We start from the raw sequence: 16,605 nt of genomic DNA on the forward strand, positions 1-16,605 counted from the left end.
TTCAGTGTATTGGTGTGCATGGTACTGTTGGGGGTGTGGCTTGCTTATGGAATCCTTTGAAAATTCATCATCTTTGTTGGATGTCATCCAAATCTTTCATTTTTGAGATTTCTTCAAGCCTTGAGACTGGGTAATCTATCCTCCTCTCTAATATTATGCTCCTAATTGTTTGGGAAAGCAACTCTTGTGGACACATATTAGTTTTATCCAAAGCATGGTGCCTTATCATCCATGGATTATGGTTGGGGACTTTAATACTATTGATGAGCTGGCTAAGAAACGAGGTGGTATAGTGAGATTGGAGCCTTCTTCTATTTTGTTTTGAGACAACATATTGGCCTTGAACCTTGTGGATATCAAGCCTAGCAATGGTCAGTTTAATTGGAATAATCAGAGAATTTGGGAGAATTGTATTGCGGAGAGACTGGACCGCTTTTTGATTTCTTGTTTCTTGGTTGGTGGTGGGTGGTCAACTAGCTCGAAGATTCTTGACTGGTGAGGTTCAAATCACTGGCCTATTAAGTTATTGGTTTCTTCTTCCCAGGTGGCACAATTTCCCTCATTCAAGTTCCACCTTATGTGGTTGGGTGATCCCTCTCTACAGAATTATGTTGCGGACTTGTGGAGGATTGGTAGACTTTCTCATGGCACTTCTATGTATACTTTTGCCAAGTTGCTACAATTTCTTAACTTTTAGCTTAAGTGTTGGAATCATCAGAATTTTGGAAACATTTTTCATGATAAAGTTGTTGCCCAATCTGTGCTCGATGACATAACTAGGAAAATCAGGGAGAGTGGTTTGTTGGAGGCCTTGCTTTGGGAGGAGGCTAATGCCTTGAAAATCATTGAGGAATGTGAATTGCGTGAAGAAATTTACTGGAAACAAAAGGCTTGGATTGAGTGGCTTCAGGAAGGGGACAAAAACACTGCTTTCTTCTTAAATTCGGTGAAAAAAAGGAGCCATGGTAACTCTATTCCAATTCTTGTGAATGATAGGGGAGAGCAGTTGTATGCCTTGCAGGATATATCTAGAGAGGTTGTGCAATATTTTGCTACTCTTTTCAGGGAGGACTCTCAGGAGGGCCCATTTGAGGAAGCTTAGGTTCTTTCTTGTATCCCTTGGTTATTTACTAGAGAGATGAATGAAAATCTTATGTGAAATATTTTGCTTGAGGAATTGGAGGTTGTTTTCCATATGAATAAAGGGAAAGATCTGGGTCCCAATGGTTTTCCAATTGAATTTTTTTAGGAATTCTGGGACATTGTCAAGTTGGATTTATTAGAGGTGATCCAGGAATCTCAGAGGAATAAAAAAATGCTTAGTGTTTTGAATTTCACTTTTCTTTCCCTCATCCCCAAATGTGATGAGGAATATCGGTTAAGTCAGTTCTAAGCCATTGCCCTATGTAATGTGATTTATAAGATTATCTCTAAGTTGATTACTGGAAGGTTGAAAAAATGGATTATCTCTAAGGAGTGGGGTGGGGTGGCTTTGTAGTTGGTCGACAAATTATGGATGGAGTGGTCATTGCTACGGAGACCATTCATTCTATGGCAACTTCAAAGGAGAAGGCAATGTTCATTAAGCTAGATATGGCTAAGGCTTGTGACAGAGTTCGATGGTCCTTTCTTTGAAAGACTCTTGGGGCTTTTGACTTTGTTGAGGAGTGGATTCAATGGGTTATGAGTTGTGTCACTTCTACCTCCTTCTCCATTTTCATTAATGGTGAGCACAAGAAGATTTTTGGTGCTTCTCGTGAGCTTCGGCAAGGGGACCCTCTCTCCTCTTATCTATTCATTCTTCTTGTGGAAGGCTTGGGGAGATTGGTGAAAAATAATGTGGAGTTGGGTCTTATTCATGGGTGGAGGTGGGGAAATGGGTTGCCTCCGCATTCTCACCTGCAATTTGTGGATGATACTATCTTGATGGGTAGGGCTACAATGAGGGAAGCTATCAATCTGAGAAAGACTTTGGATGTTTATCTTACTGGTTCTGGTCAATTGATTAATGAAGATAAATCCTCCATTTTATTCTTCAATACGCTAGGGTCTATTCAATAGACAATTTCACATACCCTGAGGTGATCAGCTCTCTTCATTTTTCTTATCTTGGCATTCCTATCTCTTCAGGTAAGCTTCCCCAATAGTCTTGGCAGTATATTCTGGACAAATTTCATGCAAAGGTTAATCACTGGACTCATAGATGGTTTTCCTTTGCTAGGCATGTTCATTTGCTTAAATTTGGGGTTCAGGCTTTGCCCCTATATAGATGTATGCTTCAAGTGGCCCTGATGGGATTTTTAAGGAATTGGATTCTTTGGCAAGGCAGTTCTTTTGGGAAAGCAATTTGTCTTCCTATAAATGGAGCCTAGTCATGTGGGATATTGTGTGTTGTCCTAAACACTTTGGTAGTCTTGGTCTGAGGCAGTCGTCATTAGTTGTGATGGCATTGGCTGCAAAGATTTATTGGAGGTGGTGTGTGGAACAAGATCAAATATGGGCTAGGATTTTGTCTCATAAGTACTTTCATGGGATTCCTAAGGAGGAGATTCTTCTCTATCCTCTGGTCGGGAGCGGATCTGTGATTTGGGGTACTCTCAATAAAGGGTCTGCTCTGATAAAGGAAGGTATGTTTTGGATATGCGAGAGGGGGATAGAGACTCTCATTTGGTCTAACTCTTGGGATGGTTTTTCCCCCATTGTTTCTCGGTTTCCTAATCTACCAACTCTCTGCTAGAGGTTCCTTGAGGCTAACTGGTCAAGAGTGAGTGATTTTAAATCTTTATATCCTTGTGGGCAGTTGGAAGTTGCTAGATGGAAATATCTGGATGAGTGGCCAGTGGTTGGTTCGGAGGAGGAATGTATGGAACTTCATTGTATCTTATCTGATAGATATTGTAGTTCCCTTAAGGACAAGGATAGTCTTGCTTGGTGTTTGAATCCTAAGAATGTTTTTACTATTGCTAGTGGATATTAGGAGTTGTTGGCCCGTAGGCTGAATGGAGAGGAGGTCCAATGGTGGAAGTATGTGTGGAATAAATTCTCTTGGCCGAAGTGTAATTTCTTTGTGTGGACTTTGGCCTGGAATAGATGTTTGACTTGGGAGAATATTTAGAAATGTGGTATTCATGGCCCTTCTATTTGTGTCTTGTGTGGTATTGCTGAAGAATACTATTCACACTTGTTCTTCCGATATCCCTTCTTGTTGCAGCTCTGGCACTTTTGGTGGGGTGTTTGGAAACACCCTTGTGTTCATGATTCATCCCTGGTGGAATTTTGGAGCAGTTCGAGAAAGCCTCCAACTTTTACTTCTTTCCTCCAGATTGTTTCGTGTACATGACCTACATTCATACTTTGGTAGATTTGGTTGGAGCGGAATCGAAGAATTTATTGGGACGAGAAGCTTTTGGTTCAACAAGTTTGGCATAGAATTGTGGGGATGATGTAGGAGACGGTGGAAGCTAAGTGTGAGGTGGTGTTCTTGCTTGATAGAGGGGATGTTGAAATTACAAATAGATTGGGTATTCAGGGATTGTCTACTGTGTCTGCCTGTGTCAAAAGGGGTAGACATGCAAGAAAGAAGGTTCAAAGAGTGGGTAGATGGATACCCCCTCCAAAGGATTTCCTAAATATTAACATTGATGGCTCCTCTTGCAGTAATCCTAGACTAGTTGGGATTGATGGTGCTAGTAGAAATTGTGTGGGTGAGGTTGTGCTCTTTTAAATTGTTCATAAACGGCAGCAGGCTAATAACGTTATGGAGGGATTAACGATTCTTTATGCTCTGGAGCATGTGTACGATTTAGGATGAAGTAAGGTTATTTGTGAGTCTGACTCATAGGTTTTAGTAAAATTGTTGATTGAGAGGAAGGTGAAGGATGTTAACTGGCAGTTCTAGCTCTGGTTGTGCAGAAGATTCTACAGATTAGTTCTAGGATGGAAAAGGTGTCTTTTATCCATATTCTACATGAGTGGAATAAGATTGTTGATTGTTTGGCTAAGTGGGTTTCATAGCATGTTGATGGTTGGAGGATTGAGGAGTGGGGGCATCTCTCCCCTGATTATTGTCTGGATTTGGAGAGGATCTTTTCTAAGGATATAGATGGATGTGGTGTTGGATGACGTGTGTCCTGGCTTTGGTTGGTTTTTGGAGCCTTTGGTTCCTTGAATTTATTGTAATGCTCATTTTTGGATTTCAATATAAAAAATTACCCCTTTTTTTCAAAAAAATTGTTAGTTTGAGATTATATATTATTTTTAATTATATTTATATAATATTAATTATAATTGATCTTAATAAGATAACTATTAATAATTATAAAAATATATAATATAAATAATAAAATAAAAATATGTATTTTTTAATGATTAAATAAAAATACTTAAATTTATGATTAAATGTTATAAAATTATATTGTATATATTAAAATGATTAAAAAAAATTATAATTTTCAAAAAAATGTTAATAAAAAATAAAAAGATTTCAAACAAAACTATAATTATAAAAGATAGATACTTGGGTTTAATTTTTTACTAGAAATATTTATTGTGCAATGTTTGTAATTAAATGTATAGCTTGAGTTGGTCTAGTGGTGGAGAACTTGTGTTTTTGAAAGAGAGGTCACAAGTTCAAATTCCACAAGGGGTAGGGTATGTACATATTATCGGCTTTGGCCTATTACCTATCAAAAAAAAAAATGTTTGTAATGAAATAGTTTAATTATTTATTTGAATTATAATTTTATTTAATTTAAAAGGTGCAATCAAATCCCTATACAATAGTTAATGGGTTTTATTACCTATTATTTTAAAAATAAAAAATTTAGTAAAATTTATATATATACAAGAAAAATCACTTTATTTACAAGATTATCAATAAAAAATTAAAAAAAAGCTATTTAAAACAAACATTTATTTTTTAAATATAAAAAAATCTAAAAAAACTCATAAAATCTATCGTTCTTATAAAATTGGCCCTATAACACCAAATTTTTCCATCAAATCATATTGTAGATAAATAATTTCTAGTTTAAAAATATAAATGTCAAATTTATAAAAATGAAGTTTATTTTGAAAACAAAAATAATAATCACTTTTCATTGATACAAAAAATTGATTATTTAGGCTTAAGTGAATGCAATAGTACTGGCTATGGCAAGTACTAATAAGTGGAAGAAATTCATTAATATTTTTCAAACAATTAAAAATCATTATTTTAGTATTCTTTTGAAAAAATCAATTTTCTTTATTAAAATTGGAAATTATTCAATTTAACCAAAGCATAAAATGATTTTGCAGTCTTTAAAAAATATTCAAAATAAAAAGTCTATTATTATTATTATTCATGAGAAGATAAATATATTATTTTACACCAAAGAAAAATAAATTGTCTACCCACTATTTTTAATATGAACCAATAAAAATAAATAAAAATGATATTTTTATAGATATGTAAAATATAAAATAAATATGGACTATAGATTTTTTGCTCAAAATTTTTAATTATAAATACTAATTAGTTCAACTAATTGAAAAATTGAATTGCATAAATGCAATAGTCCTTGCCTTGGTAGGAACTAAAAATTATTGAGAATTCGAACTATTTTTCTTCTAGGTTCCAATACATCAGGCATGTTTTTGCCTTTTATTAGAACTGATAGTTGGATTACAATAATGTTAGAGTTGATATTGATATTATTACATGTGTATTTGGCATAGATATTAATTATAGATATTACTAAAACTATTATTAGACAATAAATGATGTATTTGTTGTATGCTTTAAAATGTGTTTTTTTTTGGTAAAATTGAATTTCGCAATTATAAAAATCAATAAGAATAAAGAAAAATGGAATTTTTATAATCATTTAAGATAAAAATTAAATTTAGATTACTAACTTTTTGTTGAATTTTTTTAATTCTATGCAATCATTGGTTAAACTAATTAAAAAATAGAATTCAATGAATGCAACAGTATCCTGCCTCATAGGAATTAAAAATTTGTCATGTGCAAACCACATCAAAATAACTCTTTTTATCTAGACAATTAATGTTTTTTTTAATGTAGCAAGAAACTTACTTATCCTTCATTTTCTTTGGACTTCAATTATTCATTTGAGCGCCTCACCATAATTTGGCAGCCAACAATGATGTTGTTGGAGGTTGGTGATTCCAAGAGCAAAATACTCTCAACATTTGTATGTGATTCACCACTATAAGGATATGATAGGCATTTGACCTAAAGTTATGTCACCCTCTCTCGCTTCCCAATCAATTCAAACTCTAGTATTACTTCCATTTACATATACAAGGATTTGTTTAATTTTACTAATATTGTTTCATTTGAATAGAGATGAAACTCATAATTGCCAAGGGGGGTATCATCAGATTCTTTTTTTCAACATATCCTTACTTCCACTTATAAGAATTAGTTTCACTTATATGTTTATTTAATTGAATAGAGATGAAATCTATAAAAATTAATTAGTGTTAGTTCCACTTACATATACAAGGATTATCTTAGGACCTTTCATTTACTACACAGTGCTCTTCCACTCAGCTATTGATCATTTTGGTGATTAGTTCTTTAGTCCAATTATGATTCAACAGAATATGCAACATAAGAATGTGATGTTAAAGAAAAATACCTACAAGTTTCCTCTAAATTCCCTTCCCATTTCATTACAATAATATCTAATGAATCCTTATAGTTCATAACCCAGTAATTCACTTACTATAGGTGCAACATTAAAAAAAATTGATAAAGAAAAATACATGAGAATTTCCTCTAAAAATTTGTTATGTTTTGTTACAAAAATATATAATCAATCTTTCTAGTTCACTTGCTAACTGGATTCTTTTATTTTCATACTCTATGTCTTTAACATGTATCTCATCCCAGAATTTATGGGAGTGGAATTTTAATTATTGCTATTGTGATTCTTCTTTTTTAAAGGCGATCCCTTCAAATTCATAGTTAGTATCTCATTTTCTTCAGTTAAGTGTTAAGTTTGTGGCTTGTCTCTGTCTTGTTTTTGTTGTGTTGTCCATTATGGGTGGGGATAGAGTTTGAATAGAGCCTAGTGTGCAATCAGGCTTTAAGAGTAACCCTATTGTATGGCATGTTTGCACTAAGGGTGGAATAGTTGAATTTCTACAAGGGATTATTGGGTATGATGAAAACCTATCAATTTAGTTCGCTAAATCTTGGAATGATAGGAAATTTTTGGTTGGTGGGGTTTCATTTGAAGTGACAGGGGATGACATTGTTGATGCTACTGGCCTCTCCGCCAAAGGAAGGAAATGGAAAAGGCAGAGTTGTGTCTCGGATAATGAGAGCTTCACCATGTTCTTTAGAGAGAGAGAAGAACCCATGAAGTTGCAGGTTCGATTTGCTCGAGAAAAAATTCTTGAACCATGGAATAAGGTGTGTCTCATGATCATGAAGTTTTTTACTTTAGAGGGTAAGTTCAAATTTTATTACTTCTACCATTTCCCTCTACTAAACCATTTCGAGAATTGTGATTTTCTCTTGTTTTCATTTTTCTTGCTTGCCTCGCTTGAGAGTTCTGTGTTTGAAGCCTTGGAAATGGCCAAATCCTATGGTTGAAAACCTATTCCGTGTCATCAGGGATTGATTTTTCATATGTACCAATTTCAGCTTGCACTTAGCCCTCCTAGGCAATTGTTAGCCATTGAGCATGAAGCCCATCACTTTGCTTCCCCCCTGCCACTACTATCCTTGATTCCCTACATGGTGGTAGAAGGAAATGCCTAAAATTGCCTCCGTTTGTTAAGAACCCCTCTCACCTTGGCTCTCCAGTGACCCCTAATCTTGACCCTATAGCTACTCTGTAGCAAGCCACTTCTTCTGAGGTTAAGAAGAAATGAAAGACCAAGGGTCCTCATCCCCTACTAAAGATACAAAAAAATGAGGTGGATAGTGAGGGGGACATGGAAATTGGAGATGATGTTAGTAGGAGTCTTAGTGTTGGTCACACGCGTTCCAATAGACTGGTCGACTTCCCCTTGGGAAGTGTTGTGAAGAAGAATTTGGTTGAGTATGAGGAAGCTCTGATGGGGACAATTCTACTGAAAATGAGGATGTAGAGGAAGCTGGGGAGAGAGGATGGTACATTGGAAAGTGAGTAGTTCTGCCAAATCAATGAATGAGGATTTGGACCAAAGCTAGGGGACTTCTCCCCTAGATCTCACTTAGGAAATGATGTCGAAGGATGAGGAGATTAAAGAAGTGGATGAGAAAATTTGAGTTTTGCGCAGGTTTGTGGTGACTAAGTTAGATGCTTTAAAGAACAAGGTGATAGAGCTAGAACGGAAGATGGGCAACATCTCCAAATTCAATTTGCGGGTGATGCATAGTTCGACCACCTCTTTGTGCCTAACGTAAAAGAAGGTGTTTGGCAAGGATGTGGAAAATGAAGGGAACTACAAAGAACTATTTAAGTCCCTTACTGAATATTGGAGCCATGTGCTCAAGCAAGCTAATAGGCTTTAGGCTAGTTTTGTTGGTTTTTTGAATGGTCTCCTGTTATTTCTAAGACTTTGGTTCATTGTTTACTATGGTTTTATATCTGCTATTAAGACTCTAAACTCTCGATACTTTAACTCAAGCTTTTGGTGTTAGTGTGTTGTTACTGTTAATGTTGCCTATGGACTGTTAGTGTAAGGGCCACCACCCTTGTTTTGCTACTTACTAATATCAAAAACATCTATCTCGTCCATATGTATAAAAATGACATTATTTTTTTATTAAATTTATATGATTTTAATATAGATGCTTTCAATTATATTTGATTTTACTTCAAAAAAAATTTGTTTAATTTTTATAAATTAAAATAATACATATTTGAACCATCTATATAATTCATAATTTGAATAAATAGCAAAACTGTGATAATTATATTGAACAAACATTACAATCTTAAAAAACAAAAACACACTTTCCTACTCACAATACCATGACACCTTCATCCATCAACAAAATGTTATGCCCCACATGACTTAACCGAATTGTTGAAGTTGCATCATCTAACGGAAGAAATGGTCCCAAAACCGTTATGACCTTGTTAACGGCAGCGATGGGGGCCACTTGCAAAGGAAAATCTAACAAAAAATTGTTCGCGTGCGGAATAAACTCAGCATTTCTTTTCATGACGTCAATTCACACAACATTCCAAAGGTGTGAACTGGTTGTCACCAATTTCGTTAGAGCCCAAAAAGTAGTTTACCAACTGAAAATTACGTTCATTGCAAGGCAAGATTTCATACTGCAATTATAGAGCATAATGCAAGAATCCACACTGCAATTATACAACATAATGCAAGAATCCACACTGCAATTATGTAGCCAGCTCAATATGCAACAAAATTAATAATAATAATAATACAAACAGCTGCTTCCTCCATTATTATAAACCAATGGGCGACAAAACGAATCATACATAATCCTAAAGGAAACTGGAAAAGAAAAATGAATGTGGGAACATAATACATCATGTGTAGACTGTAAATTATTTATACACCGACGACGTATGCACATGAAGAATGAAGCAGTACAGAGTCAAATCGGGCTCACACAGACTGGAGATCACAAAACTTAGCCAAAGAAAAAGATGGCTCAAAGTAATTTCCACTCAAAATCTGCTTGGTGAGGAGCCTGTTTGCCTCATCTGTCCAGTGAACTCCATCCCATGTTACATGGGCTCCTGGATTAGCACAGGCCACAGCCGTCACATTTTGCCCTTTAATGGTGCCGCTTGATCCACACTGTACTGCATAGTCGTAGTTGTAGTTGCCTCCTACTCCACAGCAAGCTTTTGTAGTCTCCTGGAAACCTAAATCCCAGAAAAAAAAAAATTAGACTTTTCAGATTTGATTGTGTAGATATTTTTCATAACATTTCAGATCATCAGAGAGATTAAATTTCCACAGTTTAAGATGAATGTTGTGATATGTTTTTGGATATAATTGCATGTATATTTTTTGCATCAACATTTCGGATCACACTCCATGATCCGTTATGAGGATGAGAGAGCTGTTGAGAAAAAATAGATAAATTGCAGACCCAATAGATTAAAAAGGATAGGAGAAGGTGAAGGAGTTGCGCAGCTCTTTCATCATGATGATGGATCATGAAGTGTGATCTGAAATGTCGATGCAAATAAAATACAAGCAGTTGAATCCTCTATCAGATCATATTTTATGATGAAAAGAGACAATATGAAAAAAAATGTTTACATGGTAACATTTCGGATCATATTATATGACCCATCAGCGCAATGAAGTGATAGGAGAGGGTGGACGAGTTGCACAGCTCATCCATCCTGATGATGGATCATGGAGTGTGGTCCGAAATGTTAATGCAAATAAAATACAAGCAGTTGAATCCTATTTGAGATCACATTTTATGATGAAAAGAGAAACAATATGAAAAAAATTGTTTACATGGTAACATTTGGGATCATAGTCTATGACCCATAATCGCAATGAAATGAATTGACATGGAAAAAATGTTTACTTCGGATCATTATTCTATGACCCATCATCATAACGAAGTGAATTAGAAAAAACAAAACATTATGATAAAATGAAGAGATTGAATATCATAGATTGTAGAAATTCAATGTATTTTAAGGTGGGTGCAAAACATCCAAGATCACATTACCATGTTTGGAAGGATTGGAAAAGAAGTCGTAGACAATGTCGTATGTGTTGACGTATATAATGGAGGCGTCGCTTAGCTTTCTGCGGAGCTTTGCGAGCTGAGTTCGAAGGACTCTGTTGTAGAAAAGGACGGCGTCGTTGTATGAGGTGGAGCAGCCGTTTTGGTCGAAATCAGAGGGGTAAAAGTAAGTGAGCCAGAATGAGCCACAGCCTTGTGGGGCCACATCCTTTACTAGGACTGTCCTTGCCCCCTCGTCGTATAATGCCTGTACAATTTGTTTCAGTACTTATTCATCCAGATTATCAAAAAATGAAGTTTACATGTGAGTGTAGGTTTTGCTAACCTGCACTGCTCCTGCAACTGCCCTGGCCACTTTGGGAAGCATGGTCTGTTTGACCTGGGCAGGGGTGAGGTTGAGGTTCATGTATCCAAAGCTGAAATCGTTGCCGCCTATTTCGAGAACATAAACACCTGATTTGAACGCCTCCTCGCTAGGAAGATAATCGAGAGGACCTGTTATACAAGGTCATTATTAAATTTAAAATATAATTCAATTTAAACAGTATATTCTAAAGTTTTGATTTGTTTAGGTCGTAGATAGTTCATCTGAAACCATACTAATAGGTGAGTTCTACTTAAAAAAACACTGAATCACCTAAACAAATAGAAACTTAATGTATTGTTTAAACCCAGCTGAAAGTTCTGAACCTGGTACCCTTGCTTTAAAATACCCACCATTCATCTCATTCTAGTGTAAAATGTTCAGAAATAATCTTATTTTAAACTTTGTTTTTCTTTAATCTGTGTTGAATGACTTTTCAACAGTTCAATTTTGAATGTTTATATGTATCACATTTTATAATTGTAGTTTACAAGAACTTATCTTTTGAAACTTTAAGAGTCTGCCAGACAATATTCATTCAACTCAACTTAAACAAAAGACTCTGCAGTTAAAAGCATTTATAGTTCCTACTTTTAACTTTGATGAGCCTTAACAATAAACTCTGACAAATAGAATGGAAATCCTTAGTTGAAAATGAGGAAGGAGGAGTTAGAGAACAGGTTGGCTCTGACATGTAACTGAAGTATGGCCAGAAAAAATATTGAAGGAGGAACCTGTAGGCCACTGCTAGATGTGGAGTACTTTACCATCTTTATAAAAATAAAAAATTCCTATTCAAAACAGTTGAAATCTCCTATTCAAAACAGTTGGCATTTTATTAAAAATTTAGTTTTTTTAATGTAATTACAGTGAAATGTTGTTGAATCAAATTATGATAGTTTAATTAATTGAACAAAATTCATAAAGATATTGGCATGTTCATTCGTTAACTAAAATAACTGAAACTAAACTCATGCCAGAAACAACTTTGATGAAATAGAACAACTGAAAAGATATGAAATTAAATGATCAGAAATCTCAAACAAAAAGACCCACAATTTATAACTTAAGCCCTTCTGAACCATAACTTAGACCACAACAGGCAAACTACCCAAGCAGTACAAAACATGTTGGATGCAAATTATCTTCAAACATGATGTATACAAATGGAAATAGACTAATGCATTCAAAGCGATTAAACCAGTTGAAATCTATAAAAAATCACAATTAATCCCTTGCAAAGAGCTTATATCTATCCATACCATGTTGATTGATGCTGTCAAGAACCTTCTGCTTGAAGATCTTGAACTGATTGATTTGAACAGTGAGAGAAACAGGGGCAATGAAGCTGGTCTCTCTAACAGTGGCACCAGCAGCAGCAAAGTTCACTCCATGCCCAAAGTTAGATCCAACAGACTGCAAATATGGGCTCAAAAAAGGCAATCCCAGGGCCGTTGCTGCCATTCAATTGACCCACATTTAGCAATTGCAACAAAAACCACAATAACAAAAACCAGAGCCAACATTAATGGTGGCTCTCCTTGAAAAATTTCCTTTTTTATTTCTACCATTTTCAGAGCTACAACTTACCAAGCCCCCAATCATATCAAAACAGGGTAACTGAAAACCAAGAACAAAACTAGACAGATTTTCTTAAGCCCAGCCCAAAAAAACTACCATTTACACATACCAAAGAAATCAACAGAGAGTCTTCCATCACTGTAACGCCCAACTGGTTTTCCAAAATATGTCTGACCATAAGGAGGACTCTCTGCAAGCTCATTGTAAGGAAACACATAATGAATAGACCCTGTATCTGATGTAGAGTCCCCAAAGTTGAAAATTGCAGGATAATTGCAAACTCCATGACAAACAATTGGCAGGATGGCCAACACCACTAAAAACCAACTTTGCCTGAAACCCATTGCAAGAAAAACTAAACTCCTGCCAAATTGTCAGCACTGCATTAATGGATACTCAATGCTTGAAAGCAAAGTGCAGCTTTCAGCACCAAGATCTCATCATATATAAAGAAAAAAACCCATCATTAGAATACACTAAAACTTTATGAATCTGCACAGTAAAGCATATTCCATAAAAACAAATTGCCAAAATGCGGTGGCATACAACTACTGTACAGTGTACAGCCAATTTCAATAGATAAGAAACCGAAAATTATATCACGGTTCGAATCACAGGAGAAGAGCAACCCCACACGTGTGGATACAAACAAGAGAGAAGGTAGAGTGGGCAGAGTTAAAGCTTAATTAGCCATCCATAATTTGTCTGCTTGGAAATAATTTGTCTGGTTGTTGGGAAATGGGTTTGGGTCTACCAGAAAGAATTGCTTTGCTTACCAATTTCACGTGCATGCAAACAATTGCATGTGCATGTCGTTGTTTTTTGCATGATAAAATACAGAGGAATTAGAACGTGAAAGGTGAGTGTAATGAACATGTTTGGCGTGAAGCAAGCTTCAATCCAGAAAAAAAAACATTCTTACACCGGTATTTGTTTTTTCACCATCATGAAATTTTGATAAAAAAATTTAAAAACCATTATGTGATTTTGACTTGTGTAAAAATTGGGCTTCTATAGGTGAATTGGTAAAGTATTGGCTTTGTACAAGAGAAAGTTCAGAGCTCAACATGATTGCCTTCCTAAAAAAGAAAAGAAGATTGAATCATTTAAAAAATTAATTTTGCATTGTGGTTGCTATTTTTGAAATAATGGGTAGAACATGATGAGTTGTTTAATTATGTGAAGTTGAATTGTAATTTTGTCTTAAATAATAGATATACGAGATTGTTTTATTGAGTTGTGGTTTTTATTTTGAATTTGTGATTAATTTGGAATAGTGGGGTTACAAATCAGGGACTTTGTCTTCAATATGAGAACTTAGTAGTAACACTTAGTTAGGACTTCTTTCTCAAGTCTTATTTTGATCGTGTACTCAACGAAAGAACTTTACAAGTGAATTTACTAATGTCATTGAAGGCTTATTAATTTGTGGATTAATGATTGATATAGTTAGAGTTGTATCTCGGTCATCACTCAACTCCCTGATTCAATGATGGTTGGATGGTAGTTGTCGGATAGATCCAATCTGGCGGTCATAGTAGGAACCTCATCTTCAATATGAGAGCTTAGCAATGCTAGTCATAGTAGGAACCTCATCTTCAATATGAGAGCTTAGCAATAGCACTTCAATGGAGTTTGGATCTTAGTGACAAGAACTGCAACACCACTATATAACCATCACACTATGCTAATGTCAAATTTTCAAATTGATCATTTTAATCTCAAATATTTATACTTGCTTTTTCCTATTTTTTCTAATTTAAACTTTAATTATTAATAAAATTTGTTAAAATTATATAATAAATTATCATTTCTAATATATATTAGACTCTAGTTTAAAATAAATATAAATTTATTTAAAAAATTAATCATAAATCAAATTATATATATATATATATATATATAGACACACACATTTAAATAATATGATTTAGATTTCATCATCTCTAACTAATCAAATAAATTTTAAATAAAATATATATATATTTTCACCTTTAAATAATAAAATTTAGATTTCATCATCTAATCAAATAAATTTTATGAACTTTTTAATTATAAACTAAAATTAAAACTTTACCTTTTCCACCGTTAAATAATAAAAATTTCAATTTCATTATGTCTACCTAATCCAACAAAAACGGGACTATAGAATTGCTATATTTTAATTCTTGGGCTTTGAACCATTAGAGTTTGATTTTAACTTTACAACCATATCATCATTGGCCAAAGAGCTTCAATAATATTTAAGGCGGTCCACCTTTACTCTTCTTACAACTAATTTTCATATATATTCTCCTTAATGTAAAAAACATTGGTTGTGTTGCATCTTCTTTCAATTTTGTACTAATATATAAATACTATTGAATTATATATCGAAATGTCTTTAAAAAAGATAATGGAATATTAATGTTTCTTTGTTTGAAATCACAGAGACAAAACATGCAACGAATCTTTTATTTCACTCGAGGGCTGTTGAAATTTTGGAATAAGAATTAAAATATTTTTATATTAAATAAATTGTAATTAATGAAAATAAATATATAATAAAATAATAAAAAATATTTAGTTTTAGAATTAATGGTAGATGAATATTATTAAAATTATTTATGATTGATTTATCATTATTAAATAATGAATTGTTTATATTTGATTGTTATATTAGGTTTTGATTTGTCATGGTGTTTTGATCTATATTACATAAAATCAATCTAAAAGACTATACACCTGAAAATTTGTTCACTTTTGTCTTTTAAATAGTTGAAATTTTTAGGAAGGTGTTTATTGTTTAAGCACGTTATTTGAAAAATTGACTCGATAATTGAACAAGTTTTCTTACACCGGACCCATTTGGAAGGTTGGATTAACAATATTAAAAAAAAATATTGAAGACATAAATAGGCATGTAGATGCCTATATGATTGTGGGAACCTAATCCTTCATTTCCTTTTAAAAAATGAAGAGTGTTGTAATCCTTCTTATGTATGAAATTAAATGCATACTGACTATCTTTAAAAGTAACATGATATAGCAACATATCATTTAAACACATCTTGATTTCGCTTATAACGAGTAGTAGAAAGGGGTGAGAAAGTTAAAATATTTTTTTATCATATGAATTGTATGGTCATTCGTGTGTGTCTTGGAATTGAACCAGGTTAATCTTAAGCCATTAGAAAATTAGATCTAATATAAAATGATAATGAGGTAGGGAGTAAGTATTAAGTATAATGAAAGTACAATAATGATGAGAAAAATAGTGAAAGTGAAAAATGATAAAAGAGGTAAAATAAAAATTTATAAGGATAAGATCACGAGTCAAATCAGGCACAAGACTATGCCACTTGATAATATATTACTATATTAAGCCATTCTATCCAGGATGGACATAAAAAATAAATAGTGTAGTCACATAAATTTGTCCACTTAATTAAATGAATACTTAGTATTTATTTGATTATTTAACCATCAATTAATAATTAATTAAATTAATATTTAATTAATTCATCTTAACCCTATTCTCCTATTAATTAAATAAATTATTCAATTTATTTGATTTAATTCACTTAACCAAATTCAGACCATTAATTAAATAAATAAATCATATTTATTTAATTAAATCTTCTCTCACATTTAAATAAATTAATATTTATTTAAAACCCCCAAAATCCCACCTCTCACATTTAAATAAATAAATCATTTATTTAAATCACCTTTATCCTCCACCCACTTGCATTTTCCTACAAATGCAAGTTGCACAATTATTTTAAATAAATAATTTATTTAAATCACCTTTATCCTCCACCCACTTGTATTTTCCTACAAAAGCAAGTTGCACAACTATTTTAAATAAATTATTTATTTAAAATCCTATTTATCCTCACCCACTTGAAACCTTTAATGGTTTCCCTTAAAGTAGTCAAACTTGATGGCTTTAAAGTCTTCAAACTTGATGGCTTCC

At 33.5% G+C, this 16,605-nt stretch overlaps 1 protein-coding gene across 1 annotated transcript; it reads right to left on the minus strand.

Annotated features, from left to right (window-relative positions):
• Positions 1-9,339: 9,339 nt before the first annotated feature.
• On the minus strand, positions 9,340-13,382 carry LOC131053741 (GDSL esterase/lipase At4g01130). The gene is made up of 5 exons (XM_057988384.2): positions 12,757-13,382; positions 12,329-12,523; positions 11,028-11,197; positions 10,685-10,949; positions 9,340-9,854 (listed from the first exon to the last, which is right to left on the minus strand). Exons 1-5 carry the CDS (start codon positions 12,989-12,991, stop codon positions 9,592-9,594), a joined length of 1,128 nt encoding a protein of 375 aa, XP_057844367.2. The 5' UTR covers positions 12,992-13,382; the 3' UTR covers positions 9,340-9,591.
• Between the last annotated feature and the right edge of the window lie 3,223 nt (positions 13,383-16,605).

The sequence above is a fragment of the Cryptomeria japonica genome, chromosome 6 (genome assembly GCF_030272615.1).
Source record: "Cryptomeria japonica chromosome 6, Sugi_1.0, whole genome shotgun sequence".
Lineage (NCBI taxonomy): Eukaryota > Viridiplantae > Streptophyta > Pinopsida > Cupressales > Cupressaceae > Cryptomeria > Cryptomeria japonica.

What these genes read in the sequence shown, in the direction of transcription:
- LOC131053741 (XM_057988384.2), bottom strand. Translation starts at nt 12,991, where the DNA reads ATGGGTTTCAGGCAAAGTTGGTTTTTAGTGGTGTTGGCCATCCTGCCA. An exon ending in ACTCTCTGTTGATTTCTTTG is followed by an intron (nt 12,524 to 12,756) that starts GTATGTGTAAAT and finishes ATTGAATGGCAG; the next exon opens with CAACGGCCCTGGGATTGCCT. An exon ending in TTCCAATCCTTCCAAACATG is followed by an intron (nt 9,855 to 10,684) that starts GTAATGTGATCT and finishes TCTGGGATTTAG; the next exon opens with GTTTCCAGGAGACTACAAAA.